We start from the raw sequence: 21,210 nt of genomic DNA on the forward strand, positions 1-21,210 counted from the left end.
ATCCATGCTATGTTGTAGAATATAACCTAACATTTATCTTTATAAAAACTTCTACTTTCTATAATGAAGGCCAGGTTTCAGAGGTCTTAAAATTGAGTTAAGTATGAATTAAGTCAGAAAATTATTAAGACTTAAGTAACTAACGACTGTGAAATTGGCCGTGAGTATCGCCACAAACATTTAAATATCTTTATAATGTTTCAATGGTTTAAAGTTTTAAATTCATTCGAATTATCATTTCAAAATAAAATAGAGAAAAATAAACAAACTTAAACAATTCCTTTGAATCAAATTGAATTTTCCTTTCATTTTATGATTTTTATTTCAGATTCTGCACATGCACATCGCTAACATTGAAAAATTGCCATTAAGCACAACTGGTTCGCCTTTGTTGATACGGTGTAAAACGTTTCTATCTGTAACATTTGTCATTCCAAAGGATTCAGAATGTCACGATGTATACACATCATTAACAAAACTTTTTCAACCAGGTGAGTTTGTTACTTCTTTCAACTCAATTACATACTGCAAATATTTGAATTGCGTCGAAACAGATACTCTTACCTTACAATGCACATAGTATTTTCATATCATTAATTCTTTCTTTTTGTATTTCTTTTTAAAATAAATAGAATTATTTCTTTTTTTTCACAGTTTCCATTAATAAGCTTTATTGCTTCAACTATCAGCCCGCCAAGGATGATTTGCCGAAGACGTCAGGTTGGGATTTCTTCAAATTGGAAAACGAATTCAAACGTATGCGGGTACCGAATGACATCTGGACTTTGTGCACCTTGAATTCCAATTATGAATTGTGTGACACTTATCCACGACAAATTTATGTGCCACAAGAGGCTAATACGGCTATGTTGATTGGAAGTTCGCGATTTCGTTCCAAGGGACGTTTGCCTGCTTTGACCTATTTGCATTCGAATAAGGTGAGTTGTTATTCTTCTTGTAATAATATTCAAAAGCGCAGAGACACAATTGCAATTTTTATAAAAGTAAATATATTTTATTGAACTGTCGATAGCAATAATAATCTACATAAATTTCATTTCACATTTAACTGCATCACAAAACCACGCTCCATAAATGTGCCACATCATCACTCATTCCTTCTCGTAAAGTAGATAAACACTCGTAAATGTTGGTTTTGACGTTGAAAGGTACAAAGGAATAAATTAATTCACAATGAACTCTGTATTTATTGAATGCTTGATAAATTGATGATGATCAATTGCAGTTCATGAATTCCATTATATTGAATTTGTTTTATGAACGAGTTTGGAACGAATAATGGTCCCATCAATTTCAGTGTCTCTTCCTTAAGATGTTATTTGTGTTTCGTATAAAGAGATACAAATGTTGAAGGGTATTCATTGTAATTTTGGTTATTTTGGTTCGTTTAACAATTGTCAAAGATTTACATGAATGTAGGTGAAGCGTTTGAAAAAGTATATATAATCACTTAATACTGTACAAAGTATACATAAATTCATTCACTTTATAAATACTAAATATACAACATTTTAACATAAATTTTGCAATATCTACTAAAAGTTATGGAAAAAGGTAATTAATTCAGATATATGACGTATATGACCTATTACACTTCCACGGGGAAGGTTAGGCGATTGAAGTGTCACCTATTGAAGCGACCAAATCTTTGTTGTGTGAAATTATTTTTTATTGTTTTAAATTACAAAAATTTGTGGAAATAATCAAAATTTGAGAATCCATCCACTATAACTCCATGTAACCACATTTTGCCTTGACTATGGCCTTCAGACGGTGAAAAAAAATGAATCGTATGCTTCACGGATGTGACCTTCCGGTATTTTGGCCCATTCCTAAACAACGGATTTCTTCAGCGCATCCATACTGGCAAATTTTTTAATTCTAGTCCTTACCTTTCTCTCCAAAATGGCTCAGATGGAATCGACCATTGGATTTGCATCAGGCGAATTCATTATGTGTCAGCCATTATGTGGACAAAACGAAGTGTGGAACATGATTTTTTAAACATTTTTGATTCACACGAACTTTATGAGATGGTAAGCCTACCGAATATTATTGGAACGCCTATGATCTATAACCGAAGTGTTTGTGTCCCCACGGCTCTAAAGAAACTTTCAAAACATTTTTCCCGATAAATCGATAAATCGCATTGACTTTGACACCAGACTCGATGAAAACACAAGTCACAGCTCCCCATACTATTAGTTCAGATGGAAAATTACTTCAGGTGGATATTCATAGTCTCAAATAGTAGTGCAAGGCATTGCGTTCAGTTAAGTAAACTAAAAACATTTTTAGAGTTTATGAACTGCTCAATGGTGAAATTTTTCCTACTAGAAAAAACATTGTTTGGAAATTCGCACAATGAAAACGCTTTACTCTAGTTTCAATCATAATATCTGCTAATGATGCACAATATATCAAACTGGTCACAGTGCATATGGACCTGAGCCTAACCCAAAACCCCCAAACACTATTACCATCATAATATCTGCTAATGATTAATTCCAATGCACTTTTGTAAAATTTACCAGATTTTCGTGGCTACAAAATATAAGAAATCATATCAAAGTCTGTGTTATTTGATTCTTTCACAGTAAGGAAACAATTTTTAAATCTACAATAGTCTAGATGAAAAATATAATGCTGTATACGAGAGCCTATAAGAAGATAATCCCTTGGCAAAATTTCCCCACAATGTATAAACTCTTACTTTTAAATCGAGATATATTTAACTCAAAACAAAATAAAATGAATAAAATAGGAACAAATGAATAAATTAATAGAATTAAATCGAATGAAATATAATAGCTTAGCAATAAAGGCTTCTAGTCAAGCAAAGTTCTGGGAAAATATTAAATCTATCAAATTACAGCAATATTCCAATTGAACATAACGTATTCTGCATGCGAATGTCCTTTTTTCTTTATTGCGGACTATCTAATAACCATAAAATTGAATAATTATAAACCCAGTTTCCTTTTGTTCGCACGGGCAATTGCTTAATATATGACTAGGTGATGTTCCATTTGTTTGCAGATAAAAATGACATTTTGTTATATTAGATAGTGCAATATTATTCCATTAGATAAACTGCAAGCAACCTCAACTTTATCTCTTCAAAAAAAATTACCACAACTTATGCTAAAAAGCGAAACCGCCTTTAATCTGGAGGTCAGCTTAATTGTCGATCCACTAACTTTACAATAGGTTTCCAGTTCAAATATGTTCTTTTAAGAAATCGTTACTTAGTAGGCAAAGGAATGAACTACCTTTTTAAACATCGCGGCAACAGTTAGACTATGTACTAATATTGCGAAAACCAAAACATGCATCGTCAAGAGTACACCAACAACTCTTTTCACAATGGAAGAAGATGAAGATTACTTTGGATAAGCTAAATCTGTGATTTCTATAATAATTTTTTATTTTATCTGTCAAAATATATATAATAATAATTTAATAATATTAATATGATAATAAAATAATGGGAGTTACTTTTATTTTAAGATCATCCTCTCCCATTACATGGACAATGCAGAAAGAAATTGACCTGTTTAAAATTGTTCCAATAGATCTGCTCATTGTTATTTTAACATCTTAAGAAGGTACATTTCTTATAGTAGTACAACCGTTTTTGTGTTATCCAATTATTTAGCTAATTAAGATTTTTTCAGAATAATAAGAGCTTAAGTTTTAAATTATTTCAAGAGAATTAAAACATTATTGAAACACAAAATAAAATAAAATTTTTTATGAAAACCAGATATTTGACTATTAAAATTTGTCTAAAATAAAAAGTGCTTGAATAATACATTAAAGTGCTATGTTGATTATAATTTCGTCTAATCAAACTATCTAATACTATAAAAGAAACTGTAGAACCAAATTGAAAGGTGATTTCGTTTAATAAAACTGTTACGAATTATTTCAATAAGTTTTCGATATCATTGCGCGTGTTTATTATACATAAAACGCCTATTCTGTTTAAATTATTAATTACAACTAATTGTCTTATGATCTCATATTAACTGCTAACATTGAAGTAAACTTTCCAAAGAATTTTTTTAAATATAATGAAGTAAAAAATAGTAATGGAAAGACTACTGTTGTAGTCTGTCAATTGTATGGAGTCCATGCAAATTTTAATTTGGGTGTCAATCATTCATATTCCACCATTTTATCCATTTGTTGGTTTCAATTTCTTGAACTCCCAAAGGGTTTTTGTGCAAAATTCTTTATGGAAAGCTTGAAAAGTGAATAGGATGGTTTGTCCTCTCACTCACAGACAGATTAAAAGAAGTAGTGGTAGATGTCAGACAGAAATAACTGTATCAATGGTTTTTGACACCTCAATTAAGAATATGTATGACTTGTGTAATTCCTGACGTGGACTTTATCTTTATAAATCATTTTTTCGAAAGAACTATATTTAATATAAACGTGTGAAATTTATTACATATATAAAAGTTTATATATAAATATTTAGTTTGTTTTAATATGTATATAGACTAAAAAGTATATATGAAGTATTAAGTGTTATTAATTATGTTGAAGCTATTTGAGCTAGTGCACTTGAGCACTACAAGTCTTTCTTAACTCGAGGTATTTTTCAAACCCCTCTTTACGCCTTGACTGGATTATTGTTTATCACTTTATCAGACTAAGCAATAATTCACCTCAGATCTGTATATATCCCCGAGGAGCCTGTAATCATTTTGAGATTTGATAACGCTCTATCCTTTATGTACTTTTTGATGGGATCAATCTTGAGGTCCCTGAGGATGTCATTCGTCCTAATGTACCATGGTACTTTGAAAAGTCTTCTCAGAGCCTGACTTTGTGCAATTTCTAGCTGGTGAATAGTAGTGTTTGGAGTGTTATATGTACTAAGAATTTAAATGAATATTTTGAGGTACGAATAGATGTAAGGGAAGCCTTAAGTCTCTTCTTAGCAAGAAGAATTAATTTCAAAACAAAATAAAGTATAAAAAGATTATATATATATATCAAAATTATAAGAACAACAATCTCTCATCATACGTAATGTACTCTTAATTTTTAATGGACAATTTCACTGTGTGCTCGTTCGCCAGAGCCTCATTAATGGTTACAGGTGCCAACATGAGAAGTTGGAAGTAGACATTTGCTTTTGAGTAGCTATTTAAAACTCATCAAAGACCTTATCCTCCAACAATTTTCTGAAGAACATTAGAATTCGGGTAACTAAACTAAACTTTTACTTTTTTTTTTATAAAAAAAGCACTTCATATTTTATAAAGTGCTTGATTGGGACACAACTCTTAATGTAAACTGTTTAATCGCCAAATATCAGATAGCGACAAAAAAATATAAGAAAAACTTCCTTTGTATTATTATTTGATAATTAATTTATTAATTTAGTACTTGTTACCAAAATATTAACAATTTAATATCAACAAATTGCAGTTCCCAAATAAACCGAAAAATTACGTCAACATTGTCACGCAGAATACCATAATCACTGATTTTCTTCAATGCCATCAACACGTTGTACTTTTAATCCTTATGGCGCCCTCTTCATTACACCCAGTCAGATATGTGAAAGTGAAGTATATACATGAAGCATATATATTTTGATATGTAAAAGTACGTAAACGCAAATTAAACCACTTCCACTATTCTGCTCTATTCCGTAGTTTAGCAACCTTCAATACCACTTCCAGCAATCAAGTACATCCGTGAGTACAAATTGTTTCATAGCAACTCTGCTCATTATTATTTCGCAAGTGGCAGGATAAGGATTAATCTCTATATGTTCTGATTTCAAAGTCAGAAGAAGAGCATACCTGCCTGCGAAAGGTGAACTGCATTATTAATGCAACACGATTGCAGATTCTTAGTTTCTATTTTTTCTGCTTTTTCTGATTTTTCTATTTTACTTGAATTTATTTAAATTAATTTTTATAAAACGGATTTTGGTATTATCATTGCTCTTCTCAAGCTAATTTAATTTTATTTGCGTAAAGGGAGCTCACATTCATAAAATATGCAGAGAAAAGTACGCTTCCTTTGCATATTTATTTCAATTAGAAATTCCAGATTTTATTAAATTTTTCACTAGGGAAATGCAAATGCTCTTGTAAGGCGAAGTTTACTTACAATTTTATTTCATTTATATTTTGTGTTGTATTTAAAAATTGTTAAAGAAATATATGTTATGTATGCCAGAAACAACTATGAACTATGAATATTCTTCATACAAGTAGATTGTAAATTTCATATATCCTACAACCACACTTTCCTTCATATCCCTTACATACCATATATATACCATATACATAGTACATCCAAATACGTGTAAAACTACATAAATCCAAAAAAATTCGAAATTCATAAAGTGAAATAAAATATTGTAATAAAATTTTGGCTTAAATGTTGCCTTTATGGCTTAAAGCTAAGCATATTTCTGTACATGACATGCAGAGTAACAGAGTAAATATGGGCAGGTATTTTGCCATTCTCTCTCATACAAATCCTTCCGTTAATGCACATTTAACTTTTTGTTGCAGGCCTCAATTTGCCGATGCAGCCAACCGTTATCGGGTTTCAGTGCACGTTGCTTGGAGGACGAGCAAATGTTGGAGGCAATAAGAAAAACTAATCCAAACACGGATTATATGTATGTCGTGGATACCAGACCTAGGGTGAGTACGAGTGATCTATGTAGATATTTTACACTGGCACATGTGTTGCATCAATGGAAAAAAATAAAAAAGTGACAATTTTAGAGCATAAACATGCACCACTTGTGCTCGAAATGCCATCGTCAAGTTTTTGATGGCATTTTGACACATCAACCAATGTTTTGAATATTAACAGCGTAATGTGAGGCAGGCTACTATAGACAAGTATGCGTAATGCTTCGCTTGTGTGCCTTCCAACAGCTGTGTGTTGAGCTGCAAAATGTGAAGTGACAGCTTAATTACCACAGGCACTAATGAGAATTTTTTAAATTACTTTAATTTTTCCATAGATAAATGCAATGGCAAATCGTGCTGCAGGCAAAGGATACGAAAATGAGGCATTTTATGAGAATATCAAATTCCATTTCTTGGGCATTGAAAACATACACGTGCAACGCACCAGTTTACAGAAACTAATAGAGGCTTGCGAAAAGGCACCGACAATGAGTGGGTTTCTTAATTCACTAGAATCATCTGGTTGGCTGAAACATATACGCTCAATATTGGATACATCAAGGTATTGTCGAAAGTTAATTTCATTCAATTAGTTAGCATATTTAATTAAAATTAAATCATTTCAAAAATATGAGAACTGTTTTCGATTATGAAAAAGATAATTTAAGCGCTCTTTTGAAAAAGTAAAGCAGAAGGAATATTAATGCTACATTATTTCTTCACTAACTATAACAAATACTAAAGCGTTTAACTATTCCTAGAAAGCATTATTCCTATATCGATTTAGTTATCTTATCAAGGATATGAAGGCTAAAGACACGGGAAGAGCAAAGTTTGTGTATCTTAAAGTTCTTGAAGATTGAAGTTCATATTTCCAATGAAATATATTTCGTGAATATATTTTATTACTTAGGCCGTGTGCGAGTTCGAGTAGATTAGATTAGATGAAGCTGGCAGACCAAAAAGGTCACACATAGACCATTAAGGTCCATTGCGATATCAGATCAGAGTCTTATTTTAACGATTGTGTGCATCATTTAGGATGCGCATTTCGTTAGCAAATTTTATTAGGATTCCAACAGAAACCTCAGGTATGTGTTCCCGTCCTGTAAAGCTGACAGCCCCCAAGTAATTTTGTCGAGTAAATTGATGGTAAATTGAGGAAAATAGTAATTTATGTTGGTATAGCAACGAATGTCGATATTTACCAGAATATCGAGCAAGGTAAATTAGATAAAAATTAAGTAAATTAGGTGTTACCATTGTGAAAATTTTATAAGACGTTTAATAAATAAATAAATAAATAATAAATAAAAAGTGCAATAATAATAAATAAGTGCAATAAATAAATATTTACATAAGTACATTGCAAAAAATCCCTAGAAAAATTCAATTTACTTTACCTCAATATACTCGAACTCGCACAAGGCCTTAAATATATATTTAAAACTCCATGCTCCCAAAAACAGTTTAAACTTTCTACTTACTTCTTCTAGTCATGTAAGCATAGTTACGCAGTTTCTGCTTCACGTCCTTGATTTAATTCATTAAATAGTTCAACAGTTTTGTTTTGAATTGGCCTTCACATATATATTTTGACCAGATACATGTACAACTACCAATATATATGGTATATATATATGTATATAAAGCAAGTATACATAATCTCCCTGCGCCATTATCTTTTATTCACGTGTTAGAATTTTTAAAGCTCTTCGTATAATTCAATTATTGTTTACATCATTTGTGCCAGAATGAAGAGAACTCTCTTCGTGATTATATGCATGATTCAATTTCTTAAATGCAACAATAAAAACGGGTTTTATATATATGCGATGTATTGGTCATTTATGATTTTCAGGATAATTCACGAATATTATATCATGTACATCCCTTAAAACACTTGCCATAAATCGTTGGCATTAACTCATCCACATTCGAAACTTAAGACGTTAAAATCAGAATATCCTCTGCTTACCGAACCGTGTTGCCGAGAGCATATTATCTGAAAGTAGATAACATTTAAAGTTTACAAGACGAATAAGGATGTGAATGGGTGGTGGTTGGGGTAGCAGAGGCGGAATAAAGGGTGTTTGGGGTTTCAATTGAAATTAATGTGATTTTAGACGAAGGAACCTAGCCACTTTAAGAGAGCGGGTCCAAAGGTCTATTGACCGAAGATTTGTCTGCGTAGAGGCAAAAGAACAGGTGGGACTTAAAACTGTAGAATAGATACACATTCGGTATAGACGTGTTTATGTGTGGCAAGTAACTCTTAAGCATTTAGTTATACCCGACGACGTTCTTCTTCGGAGATATTAGGCGGGAGCCTGTTGAGAACCTGGTTGTTAGTCAACCTAAGATTCGGATACTACATCTGTGTAGAGGGCTATAAGTTCATGTTTGTATTCGATCTCACTGATGTTGGTACTGAAGAGATGAAATCATCTAATTTGATTTCATTGAACTAAATGTATCATTTCACACTAACTGCGCAATAGACATATTGAGTCCTAAAGTTAGTTTTGACTTTTTGAATGCCTATAACGAAATTAGAAGTGCAATAAATGTAAGTTTCTTATAAAATATGATGGATAGAATAAAGTTTCTCAATGGTCTTCCTAAGTAATTTCTAAGCGACTTATAGTTTTTCAAAAATTTTGATAAAATATAATAATCATATTAATGTGTTTTTGTTGTTGTTATTCTTGTTGTTCCACTGTACTTATCAAGTATTAAACGCTAACCCGGAGCTGTAAGCAAAATTTGCCAGAGAATATGTTTGACTCTGAGAAATAGTCATTTATGTTGATATAGTCTGAATATCTCTCCAGGAATATATTTTAAGTTTTAAATAAATTATCAGAATTCTTAAGTTTAAAAACATTTGTTCTTAAATATTGTTTCGTCTATGCCAATACAAGATATAACAATGTGTCTTATAATGACATCTTTAACCTGACACGCCCCACAATTTTCAAGCACGAGTACAGTAGCTGCAATTAACTTCCATCTTAATAGCAAATTCCTTAGCACACTTTGTCTGACATGTGGAAGCACACAAAGCGTTGACACATCCAAGGCGCAGCTAAAATATATTTACATTTTAATGATGTTGACAATATGTCGATGCATAATAAGTCTGACATACGACATACAACATACCAATGAAAACGCTAGCTGGAGGGTTTGTGAGGACGTACAATCACAATAAGAAAATGGCGTAAAATATTGCCAATAAAATAACAAACAACAAAAACAAAACACAAAACAGCAATAAAATTAAATCAAAAAATTTAATATTTATTAAGCAAGGGAAATTTATATCACCAATTTCAGCAATTGCAAAACAGTAATTTATGGTTTCGGTGGCGTATGAGTAATAATTTTTTTATTGATTTTAACTTTTCCTCACTGAAATTCGACGAAGCACAGAATATTAAAATATTTTTATGACTTTTCGTTGCAGTTTTATAGCGAATGCCGTTGATAAAGGTGTTTCAGTAGTTGTGCATTGCTCAGATGGTTGGGATCGAACCGCACAAGTGTCATCTTTGGCTGCGTTAATGTTGGATCCATACTATAGAACTATTAAAGGATTTCAGGTAGTATTATTGTAATAAGTATACTAAATCCATTCATTCAATTATATTCATATCATTGCAGGCTCTTATCGAGAAGGATTGGTTAGCATTTGGTCACAAATTCAGTGATCGTTGTGGTCACATACAAACAGATCTACGTGAAGTTTCTCCTATATTCACACAATTTTTAGATTGTACCTGGCAATTAATGTATCAGCGCAGCGATGCTTTTGAGTTTAATGAGCGTTTTCTTCTAATCTTGCATGATCATGTACATTCATGTCAATTCGGTACTTTCGTTGGAAATTGCGAAAAAGATCGTTTGGATCTTAAACTATCAGAGCGCACATTCTCCTTATGGGGTTTCATGGCGAATCATTTAAATGAATACATCAATCCATTATACAAACCTGATGTTGATGAAACAATCAAAGCAAATCTAGCACCACAATGCATAAAGTAAGTTTTGTAAATTGTGTTCCTGTAGAAAATATTTATTAACCTTTGTGAATGATCTTTTTTTCAATAGATTCTGGCGCGGCATGTACAGTCGGTAAGACAAATTTAATTAAAAAAAATGTTTTTCATGTAATAATAATATTAGTATTATTAGTAATAATTTTTTTTAAGTCTACAAGTACTAATTTGCTAGTAAATAACATTATTTAATTGCTAGTATTTAATTTTTCCCTTTTGTTGATATTGCGACTAGGATTAAGATTAAGTTTAGCAGCTACCGGAGCAGACGAGCGATTTAAATAGATATAGAGCTTGTAGTTATTAATATAATTTGAACAAAAATACTAGCCATAAACGTTAATAAATATCACTCTTGAATTTATTAAACAATAAAAATATAATTTTATATTTATTTTCACTGCAATTATACCAGGAATATGTCAATTTCGACTTCCCAAAAAAGTATTCTCCATTAAAGAAAACGCAATTTAGTTTGCTCAAATTAAAGATCAAACATATATTGAAGTTCATAGACAGTTGCCTTGCTTATGCATTAACGTTATTAAATCGTCTGATGGATAAAGCCATCCCTTCAGTACTTTCAGTCAATTCATTTATACGAACATAGATTTTATTTTTATCTTGCATATTAATTTATTATATACATATATATATATATGTATTTAGTTTATGGTAACTATTAAATGTATACGCGATTAATTAATGTATTAATAATTCCGTAGTTTTGAAAGTGGTGTACATCCGCGTGAACCTCTTTCCGATTTATTGCTAGCAAGCAAGGACCATTGCACTTCATTAGAAGACCATGTGCAGCATTTAACAAAGGTAACACCTATTAATAATGCTTTAAATATTCTTTTTAAATAATAATAATATTAATTAATATGAAAACCATTTTTGTTAATTACAGCGTATAACAAGTTTTAAAAATTATATATCAAAATCGGCTAAAAAGTTGCAGGATGCCACAACAAAATCTTCAAAAACCGAGTCTGCAGTTACTGAAATCAATGACAACAAGTGAGTGTTTCAATATTATTAATATTTATTTAAAAACTATATCGGAATATTCTTAATTCTTCGAAACAATTTATAAATTAATTAATTTAATTTAATTATTTTTGTTTATAGATATAATTACGATAAGAAAATGAGTGAACTCTCTTCTGCTGATGACGATCATCCTTTAAAATCAAACGATTTGTCTTTTGCCAGCTTATCGGTACTGTAAAATATATTATTAATATTTTTAATTTTTTTTATCAATTCGATGTATGATTTCAGCTGACAGAGCATATTGATCCGAATAATATAACAGAGGAGTTAAATTCTGTAGCAGTTGATTGGAAATCGATGCGAAATGTAACTGCTTGCTCATGTTCAACACCCTTTGACCAATTTAGCAAGAAGGTAAATGGATCTGAATAATCAATTTGCTGTAAATGAATAGAACATAAATTGCTGACGCAATCTACTAGTTAAGGGGCTCAAGAAGTACATTTGTTATGGGTATAATCTACGAATTCGGTGACATTAAAGCCTTTACAGCATAAAGATTATCCACATGATAACAATATTAGACTTATAACTATAAGTCTATGAGATACGAGAATGTGGTTCAATCCATTCATAGGAGATCTTCACAGTTAAAATAATGAATATATAGAATAATACAAACAGATCTTACAGCCGTGTTTGCAAATATAGTCTTTGAGTATTATTGATTATCAATTTATATGCAATTTTTTAAATCGAAAAATTTAAGAACATATTGAACAGATCTATTTAAAACTTGTTAAATAAAGACTTAAAATAAAGACTGCAGGTAAACACCTATTTCAATAAGTCCAAATAGTGGATAATACCTTCGTTTCATAAGCGAACGAGTTTAAAACTTATATACTTTAGAAAAAACGACGTAAAAGCTATAATAAGAATAAAAATTCTCAATGGCCGAAATCATTTAAATTTTAAATTATTTTAATCACAATGACAAGGAAACTATAGTAGCAACATGGAAATGTTACAAAAATAGTTTTTCAAAGGTTCCCCTAGTAATGCACCTACACATACACGTAAGTTGTGGAATAACACAGGTGGTATTAATTACTCCCTAACCATCTTTAAACACATGTCATATAGCATTTGTTATCATATCCTTACAAGCCTCACATCCGTTTTGTTACTGCCCAGTGTATGGGTTGCACCGGTTGACTATATTAGGGACTTCATTCTTTTTGATCTTGGTTAGCTCCACAACTTTCCTGGAGAATTTTAGGCTTTGCGAAAGGTTCAAAGTTGTTTCTAAACCTCTTATACAGAAACACAATGAACCAAAAGGCCAAAATGATCCTTTCGATCACCGGTATAATCTAACATACTTTTACATACCAAAACATATTAACAACATTAAAAGAATGCAGTTATCTGATGTGACAAAACGTAGTTCCTTTCTGGAAAAGTTTATAAAATCTCCACCTGTCAGGCTAAATTGACCAGTGCTTCCAAATACGACAATAACAGAGAGTATCTGTCTATTGTGACAGAATCCATCCATCGTTTTTGTTAGAATGCGTCTGTATTTTGTGACAGAATACAGTTGTCTATTGGAGCAGAGTGTTTCTGTGTTTTGTGACAGAATGCGTCTATCTATTGTGAAAGAATGCGTCAATCTATTGCTACAGAATGCGTCTGCCTATTGTAACAGTATACATCTGTCTATTGTGACAGAATACGTCGGTTTATTGAGTCAGTCTATTGTGACAGTATGTATCTGTCTATTGTAACAGATTGCGTCTGTCTATTGCGACACAATGAGGCTGTTTATTGTGACAAAATGCCGTTTCTATATAAAAGGTAGTGGCGATATTAAGCGTCGACAACCACCAACTGGCTCGCATCTACAGAGGCCTTATAGCTATAGAGTCCTCGCAAGATTTAATTAATCATGGGAAAACTATTTTTTACTTTTTCATGTATGGTTATATGTAATTGTGCGTTAAATTTAATATAATCTGATTTGATCATATGTAAATATATGATTTCTTAAAAAAATATATAAAAAACTAGTAAAATTAAAACATATTTAATGTTTTCTTTTAACTCTGATGTCTCCAGTTTCTATAAATGGTATATTGCCGTCTTTGCTGGAAGGGTTCACAGTGGTTAATCAGCTTTGATTGATTTGTATAACATAATTTATTTTTAAATTATAAAATGTACTTTTTATAACTATTACTTGGTGGTCTTATGAAAGTTCTACAATATATGAAATAGGATTTATAATTTAAGCTAAAATAATATTTATTTTTATTAATAATATATATTATACACATATTTTGTCTTTCAGACCCACTGTTGGAAATGTGGAGAAATATTTTGTGAACGTTGTATCGTCAAAAATATACCATTACCGGGTTTGGATAGCGGTAAGCCCGCACCAGTTTTCGCCAACGTGCTTTAGTCTAGTACAAAAGATCAGCCCATAAATATATAATGAGAAACAAAACTTTATTAAACCATAATTCCTGTACTTGTTGTACACAAGGTGAAGTGAGGAGTGAGTTGCCGCTTTAACTATACGGAATGTTGAGTTATTTATATATCAAATGCTATTTAGTATGTTTGATTGGATATGAGCGATTGTGCGTGTATGTGATTAGGCTTAAAAATTGAAATCAGAATTACTGTTGCATTTCCTTTAAAATTTGTTTAAAAAAATATATATTTAAAATAGATATATACATATTTGATATAAGAAAAAGAAATCAACTAAAAATATAAATTAATGTTGCTTCCTTTAAAAAGCCAATATTTTTTATGTAAAAATATGTTTAAATTATATATTATTTTATATGTAAGCATTTGCTAAGTAAAATCAAAAATCACAAATAATTTTTTTTTTTTTCAATAATTTAATAAATATATTAAATTATATTTTTATTAATAGTTCGTTATATATATTTTTCTATATTTTATTAAACAATTTTTGCACAAATAATGTATTTTGTTTAGGTTAATGCATTTGTTTTATATTGTAAAATATATTTGTAATTATAAAATTGTATTGAATTATTATTAGTGAAAAACAAAAATGATTAATTAATGTGCAATCTAAATTCAACAAGATGTTTTATTAATTATTCTCACAAAGATTCGATGTATAAATTATTTGACTAAATTATAATAATATAAGTCAATACATAAACACTTCGTTTTAATCCAGAAAAGAAAAAATTAGGAGAAATATTACACAAAAATTACTTAATCAATTACAACAGAATTGTTTTAATTTAATTATAAAACATATATATTGTAATATAAATATCGAAAAAATATATTTAGCAATGTTTCAGAATATGAGTTTTTAACTTATAAATAAATCAGTAGAACAATATCACATTTGAAAATCTAAATAATTTCTTTGTCGAATGTGCACTGATCACACAACTACGGGAACGACCTCATTTTATCCTCAAAATGGGAATAAGAGTTAGTAAGTTAAAAAGTTACTTACAAAAAAAGTGGAAAAACTAATGGCAGCGATATAAAAATCAACAAGAATTTAAAATCTGTGCTATTTACCAGGTGTACCGGTATGAAATGAGCGTTTTTTGGTGAAAATAAAACACTAATTATTAATAGGAAAGTAAAAAACATTTTATTCAAAGTATTGGCCATTGCTTTCTACACATTTTGACCACCTTTCTGGCAATTTGTAGATACCACTCCAAAAAAATTGTTCGTCTTTTAAAGCAAACCAACCAGACACCCAATTTTCGACCTTCTCGTAGGAATCAAAGTGCTGCTCAGCCAATGCGTGTCCCATCGATGAAAACAAATGGTAGTCGGAAGGAGCCAAGTCTAGTGAATACAGCGGATGGGGTAGCAGCTCTCAGCCAAGTGTTTTGATTGCATCCTGAACCCGTTTTGCTTTGTGTGCAGGTGCATTGTCATGGAGCAGAATTCCCTTGCTGTGTCTTCTGGCCCATTCTGGTCGTTTCTTGATCAATGCATGGTTCAAATTTATCATTTGTTGTTCATAGCGACCAGCATTGACGGTTTCATGTAAAACGTTAGTTTTTTTTAGAACCAAGCATTTTAAAAATAATAATAATAATATTAAAATACTATAAAAGAATCAATTTCAATAAATAGTTTCAAAAAAATGTATCCTCTTGTACTTTATTACAAAACAATATTTTTTCACACAAAATACTGCCTTAAATTTTCAAAAAGTGCAAATATTAAAATCTCTTAAAACCATGGATCAACCAACCAAAATTATCCAAATATTATCTGGTACAAATACAACTGACCAGACGGAATGACCAATTAGAATAGCAAGCAACTAAAGTTAATAGAGAGATTGGACATAAGGTGATAAAATACTAAATCCTGCAATTATTACAATTATATATTATTTTATTAATCTTAATTTGTTGTCCGGACCTCCACTCACTAATTGAGCTCAACAGACTGAAGTTCCGTCACCAACATGAGTCCATAACCATTTCTGTGCTACAAGCCCATGCCTTCAGTGTATTGCCTGTAATACCGTCAATACTTCCAGGTACCATCCACAATACCCCGATATCAGTGGCGACTAACCACTGGAAATATTATTTATATATGCATAACATAATACATAACTCTACCAATTATACACGATGGCATAACATAAAGTATTATATTAACTAACCTCCATAAAATAATTACAGATACAGTTTAACTTTTAAAGCTCGAAGTACCATTTTGCAAAGAAAAGGTTCGACTTATGGAGACTTCGAGTAAGATAATCTTTCTTTTTTGTTTTTTTTATTTTTGAAAGTAACTAGAATTATGTTTCAAGATAATTATTTATTTATTTGAAATCAAACACGGCACAGAAGTTATAGTGAATTAAAAAATATTCAGAAATTAGGGTTTGGGACTTTAATTTGTTTATTATTTTCAGTAAAAAGAGAATCCAAAGAGATTATTCATACTCTTTTAGTAATCATCAGTTGTAGTATCATTCGTTTGCAAATTAAAATTCAGAATTTTGAATGAGTCTTCTACTTGATTTCTAGAAGGCTAAAGAACAGCTTCATCCACCTCATCATCACTTTTCGTTGCGCTTAGAATCGGATCCACTAATTCATATGATATCAATAATATCGTCGACTGTAGGAAAGCTTGATGTATAAATTTCATTGTCAAGAGCAATATAGTAGTTAAGAATAGCATTGGAAGTTATTGTATTTATTTTAAACCACGCTGTCAGCGACTGTAACTTGCGCAAAGAAACAACAAGAAAAAAAATTAAACATTTGGTTTGGAAAAAGGGACTTCCCTTAACAGCAAAATGCATTTATACTTAAAACAAAAATTCGACTTATAGAATGCACTTTCCCATATTCCTATTGGCACATGACAATATTTTTCTTCGAGTTATAGAGAAATTCGTGGTATAGAAGTTCGAGTTATAAAAGTTCGACTTATAGAAGTTCGAGTTATAGAAGTTCAAGTTATGGAAGTTTGCTTTGTTTTTTAATTATGGGGGCTCCATGTAACTTGCTGATCATTTTTATCTATCAAATTTAAATTACTATATAACAAATTATGTTTAAAGTCAATTTTTATTAATATTATTAAAAAGTCTTGTAAAAACAAATGTTTATTATTATAAAACCAGTAGAATGTAACATTCATAGAGTACATTAAATTTAACTTTAAAGAAATCTTAAGAACTGTAACTAAAATAAATATATATTTATATATTTTCGCTACAATAAATTTAGTCGGACAAGATTAACACCAAATCAACTTACAGTTTTCGAGATATTTAGCTGTAGTAGCCAATTTCCGTCGGTTTGATGCGCAAAATAACAGGCACGCTTGTGCATGGTAATATCGATACTTCAGTAGCTACAGCAGTGACCAATTCGGGAGGAGTAATATCATAGATCAAATTCAATGGTGTCATTTTGCCTTTCGCTTGCCAGTTCGTCAAACAACATTTGTCGTTTATAACCAAATCGTTTGGATTGCCCAATTCATTGTACACAATTGCATCGGTTTGGAATCGTTCACTAAATTTATGTGTTTCGCAGCACACCAAGACAGGTACATTAAATGCACGCGCTACCAGAGCAACTTGAGCTGTACCAGTGCGAGCCATCACATAACCATTTGCAAGTAATGCATGAGCACCTAACAAAACTTTTGTTGTCTCACGCATAACAAAGCCCAGCGCATTTATCAGAACATAAGTACAAGGTATTTCCTTAGCAGCAAGACGGCGCAACAGCTCTTGACCTTCACAGAATGGACGTGAATCAACAACTATAACTCGAAAATTGACACCACGCTTTTGAGCTTCTTCGAAAATGAAATTTATAAGTGAGGAGCTGTAAATGTAAATGTAAATACATAATTTTATTAATATATATAATTACATTGTATGTATTTGTAATACTTACCAACCAAAAGTTAATATAACGTCACCATTACAAATTTTTTCCTGCATAGAACTGCTGATAGCTTGTGCAGCTTTTCCAATTTGATTCTCAATGTAAGTATCAATAAAGTGACATAAATTTCCTTTTAGCTAAAGATATATATAAAATATTTAATAATTAATTATATTTAACTATAACTGTGCGCATTGTATATACCTCAGATTCTGGCTGTTCAGTTGGCAGTTGTGTCAGTACATGTTTAATATGCTTATAGGCATTCGTAACGGAAACTGCTAGTGGACGACATTTTTGTAAGTGTTCCACACAATTTTTGATAAAAACTTCCAAGCTGCGTGAAAATTCTTTCTTAGGTGGAGTTTCAAAGTCGTGGATAACCTAATTTTTTTATTGAAAATTAATATTATAGTATACATATTACAAACTATATATTTAAATACCATTTTCAGCGCATTTAGAAAGGCAATGCATCTAGCATTCGAACCAACTATTGTACGATGTGCATATTGTTCACCTAAGCGCGCAATGCTTGGATGGATTTGTGAGTTGTTCACAAATAGGCTGACATCAGTTCGTGCGCACTCTAAGTGGCTAAATAGCCGCATTTTAATGTCAATAAATTTGCTTTGCTTTGCAGGAGAAGTAGTAGTAGTAGCTTTAGCACTTGGAGATTTAGTCTCTTTGGTGATTGGAGGAGATGCAGTTTTGGCAACTGTTGCTGATTTATCATTGATAGCCGGTTTGGTTGTAGAACTTTTTGCAGTTAAAGCTTGCGCTTTTGCAGCACGTTGTGCTTCTTGTATTGCGCGCCTTTCAGCTTTTGTGAGTGCAGGTTTTTTCTACAAAAGAAAAATAATAAATTTTAAAATAATAAAAATATAAGACATAATAAAATTATTTTTTTGTATTTAGTCGAGCAAAATAACTATAAATGTATGGTGACAATAATCTTGTGTTAAAGATTACAATTATAGGGGAATACAACAGAATCATATCTAACAAATATCACGCAAAACAACCAACACAAAATGCTTGTCACAAATGGATCTTTAGTAACGACCTATTACACAGCTCCGAGATCTAACAATTAAAAAGACTGAAAAGAACTGAAAAACTGAGAAAACTATACCCAGCAACCCCTTTACTTCTAACTTACCCCATAACTAATCCATATTGTAACCAATACGAGTATATTCGGATTTTGTAATTTCTTTCATGTCTCTTACGATCTCTTCGGACAACAACAATCATAACTTCTAAAGTTCTAACGGGAATGTTAAGATTACAATAATCAACTTCCATATAAGAATCGTTCAAAAGATGAATTAATAGATTGAGTATTTATTGCATCAAATCTTTACTAATGATGAAGGTTGGTAAAAAAACGATGGAAGAGATTTACACTTAAGTCAACTAGGGTCAACGCTGAGAAACCGAGCCATTTCTAAGGGACGTATTCAAAGATCATTGGAAGCAAATTTTGTGTGAGCATTGAAGCAAGAAAACAGATAGAGGGTAGTGTTGCATTCAGGGTACACATTAATTATTAACACATTTATACGGCTCAATTATTTATTTAGCACATGGCTATATCCCCATCTCAATTGAGCTAGGACAATACTCGTTGCACGAAGAAGGTGTCCGAAAGCGACATCATGGGTAATATTGGAAATAGACGTGTTTGAGTGTGACAAGTTACAATTAATAACGTGACTATAACCTGTCTTAAATTGGGCTAGTATAGTTGCTGGACATGGAAATTGTCTTTAGTCCCTGTTTAGTTATTAAAAACCGATTTTACAATGTATTATGTCGTTGCGTTGTTGTTATTATTGTAGCTCGCGAAAATCTATCGTGCAGATAATATGAAAGACATTACAAATACGTAGGGTTTCAAGCACCGCAAGGTCTACGACCCGGAACCACTCAAGTTTGACGACCAAGTACCGTTTACCACATTCAAAAGGAACTACTACACAAGAAGACCCATGAGTGTTACAATAACAACAAAACAACAGCAAAGACATATACACACCCCTCCCCTTTCCTTCATCCTAACACTCACTCCCACCTTTTCCATTCCCTATCCCATGTGTTCGTCTTGTAATCCTTTCATGTTATCTGCTTTCAGGTCCCGGCGGGTTACAACAACAACAAAGGCATATACATGTTACGTACACATGTGGGCAGGTGCTGATAGTGTGAGGTAAAGGGAATGTTAAGGAATAAGAATTGATTAGGGGATGATTTAATTTAAATCAACCTGTATCAAGTTGGAGAAAACTGGCCTTTTAAAGACTAATTGGACTCAAGTCCAATGTGTATTTTGAGACATTATTTTTGCGTGCTTGTTCTTCTTTACTGAAATTCACTATTATAATTAATTGAGTATTTAAATTACCTTTTCTTCTACAGAACTTGTTATTGTTTCGCTAGCTGGCACTGTTACTGATTGTTTTGAAACCGTATTAGACAATTCTGTATTCAACTCCGTTACTTCTTTATTCGTATCCGTATTCGTATTTTTGGCTAATTTAGAAGCTTGCTTTGCTTGTTTTTTGGCTTCACGTTCAGCTTTGATTTGTTCACGAGATTTTTCTCCACCTAAACCTACATCTTTAGTAACCACTGTGGGTTTTATATCCGTTTTTGTAATTGATTGTTTCTGTTTTAAAGGGAATGCCTTTTAATAATTTTTTTTCACTTACTAAAATAATAACAAATAATTTACCTTTTCTTCTACATTCTCAACTGGTGTAGCCGCTGTTTGTGCTGTTGTAGTTGTTGTTTTGGGAATACTGATTTGTAGATCGGATAATTTCTGTGTGATTCCCGTTATTTCCTTACTAATGCTTCCACTGCTTTTAGCTAGTTTGGCAGCCTGTTTTGCTTGTTTTTTCGCTTTACGTTCAGCTTCAATTTGCTCACGATTTTTTTCTGTTACAATACCACCGCCAGTGTTTGTGACGGAGGTACGTTTTTCCA

At 31.4% G+C, this 21,210-nt stretch overlaps 1 protein-coding gene and 1 pseudogene across 3 annotated transcripts; one reads left to right on the top strand and one right to left on the bottom strand.

The window, feature by feature from the left end:
- The first annotated feature begins 333 nt into the window (after positions 1–333).
- LOC119678024 lies at positions 334–14,486 on the top strand (annotated as a pseudogene).
- A 2,911-nt stretch (positions 14,487–17,397) lies between these two features.
- On the bottom strand, positions 17,398–21,190 carry LOC119678025 (translation initiation factor eIF-2B subunit delta-like; the record flags this gene model as incomplete). Of its 3 annotated transcripts, none has more annotated exon segments than XM_038089649.1 (6): positions 17,398–18,156; positions 18,229–18,356; positions 18,424–18,603; positions 18,666–19,064; positions 20,627–20,887; positions 20,957–21,190. In XM_038089649.1, coding segments are annotated over 6 exon segments (1,767 nt in total), but the record flags the coding sequence as incomplete, so codon positions are not given.
- Positions 21,191–21,210: the final 20 nt, after the last annotated feature.

This window comes from Teleopsis dalmanni, chromosome 2, assembly GCF_002237135.1.
Source record: "Teleopsis dalmanni isolate 2A chromosome 2, ASM223713v2, whole genome shotgun sequence".
Lineage (NCBI taxonomy): Eukaryota > Metazoa > Arthropoda > Insecta > Diptera > Diopsidae > Teleopsis > Teleopsis dalmanni.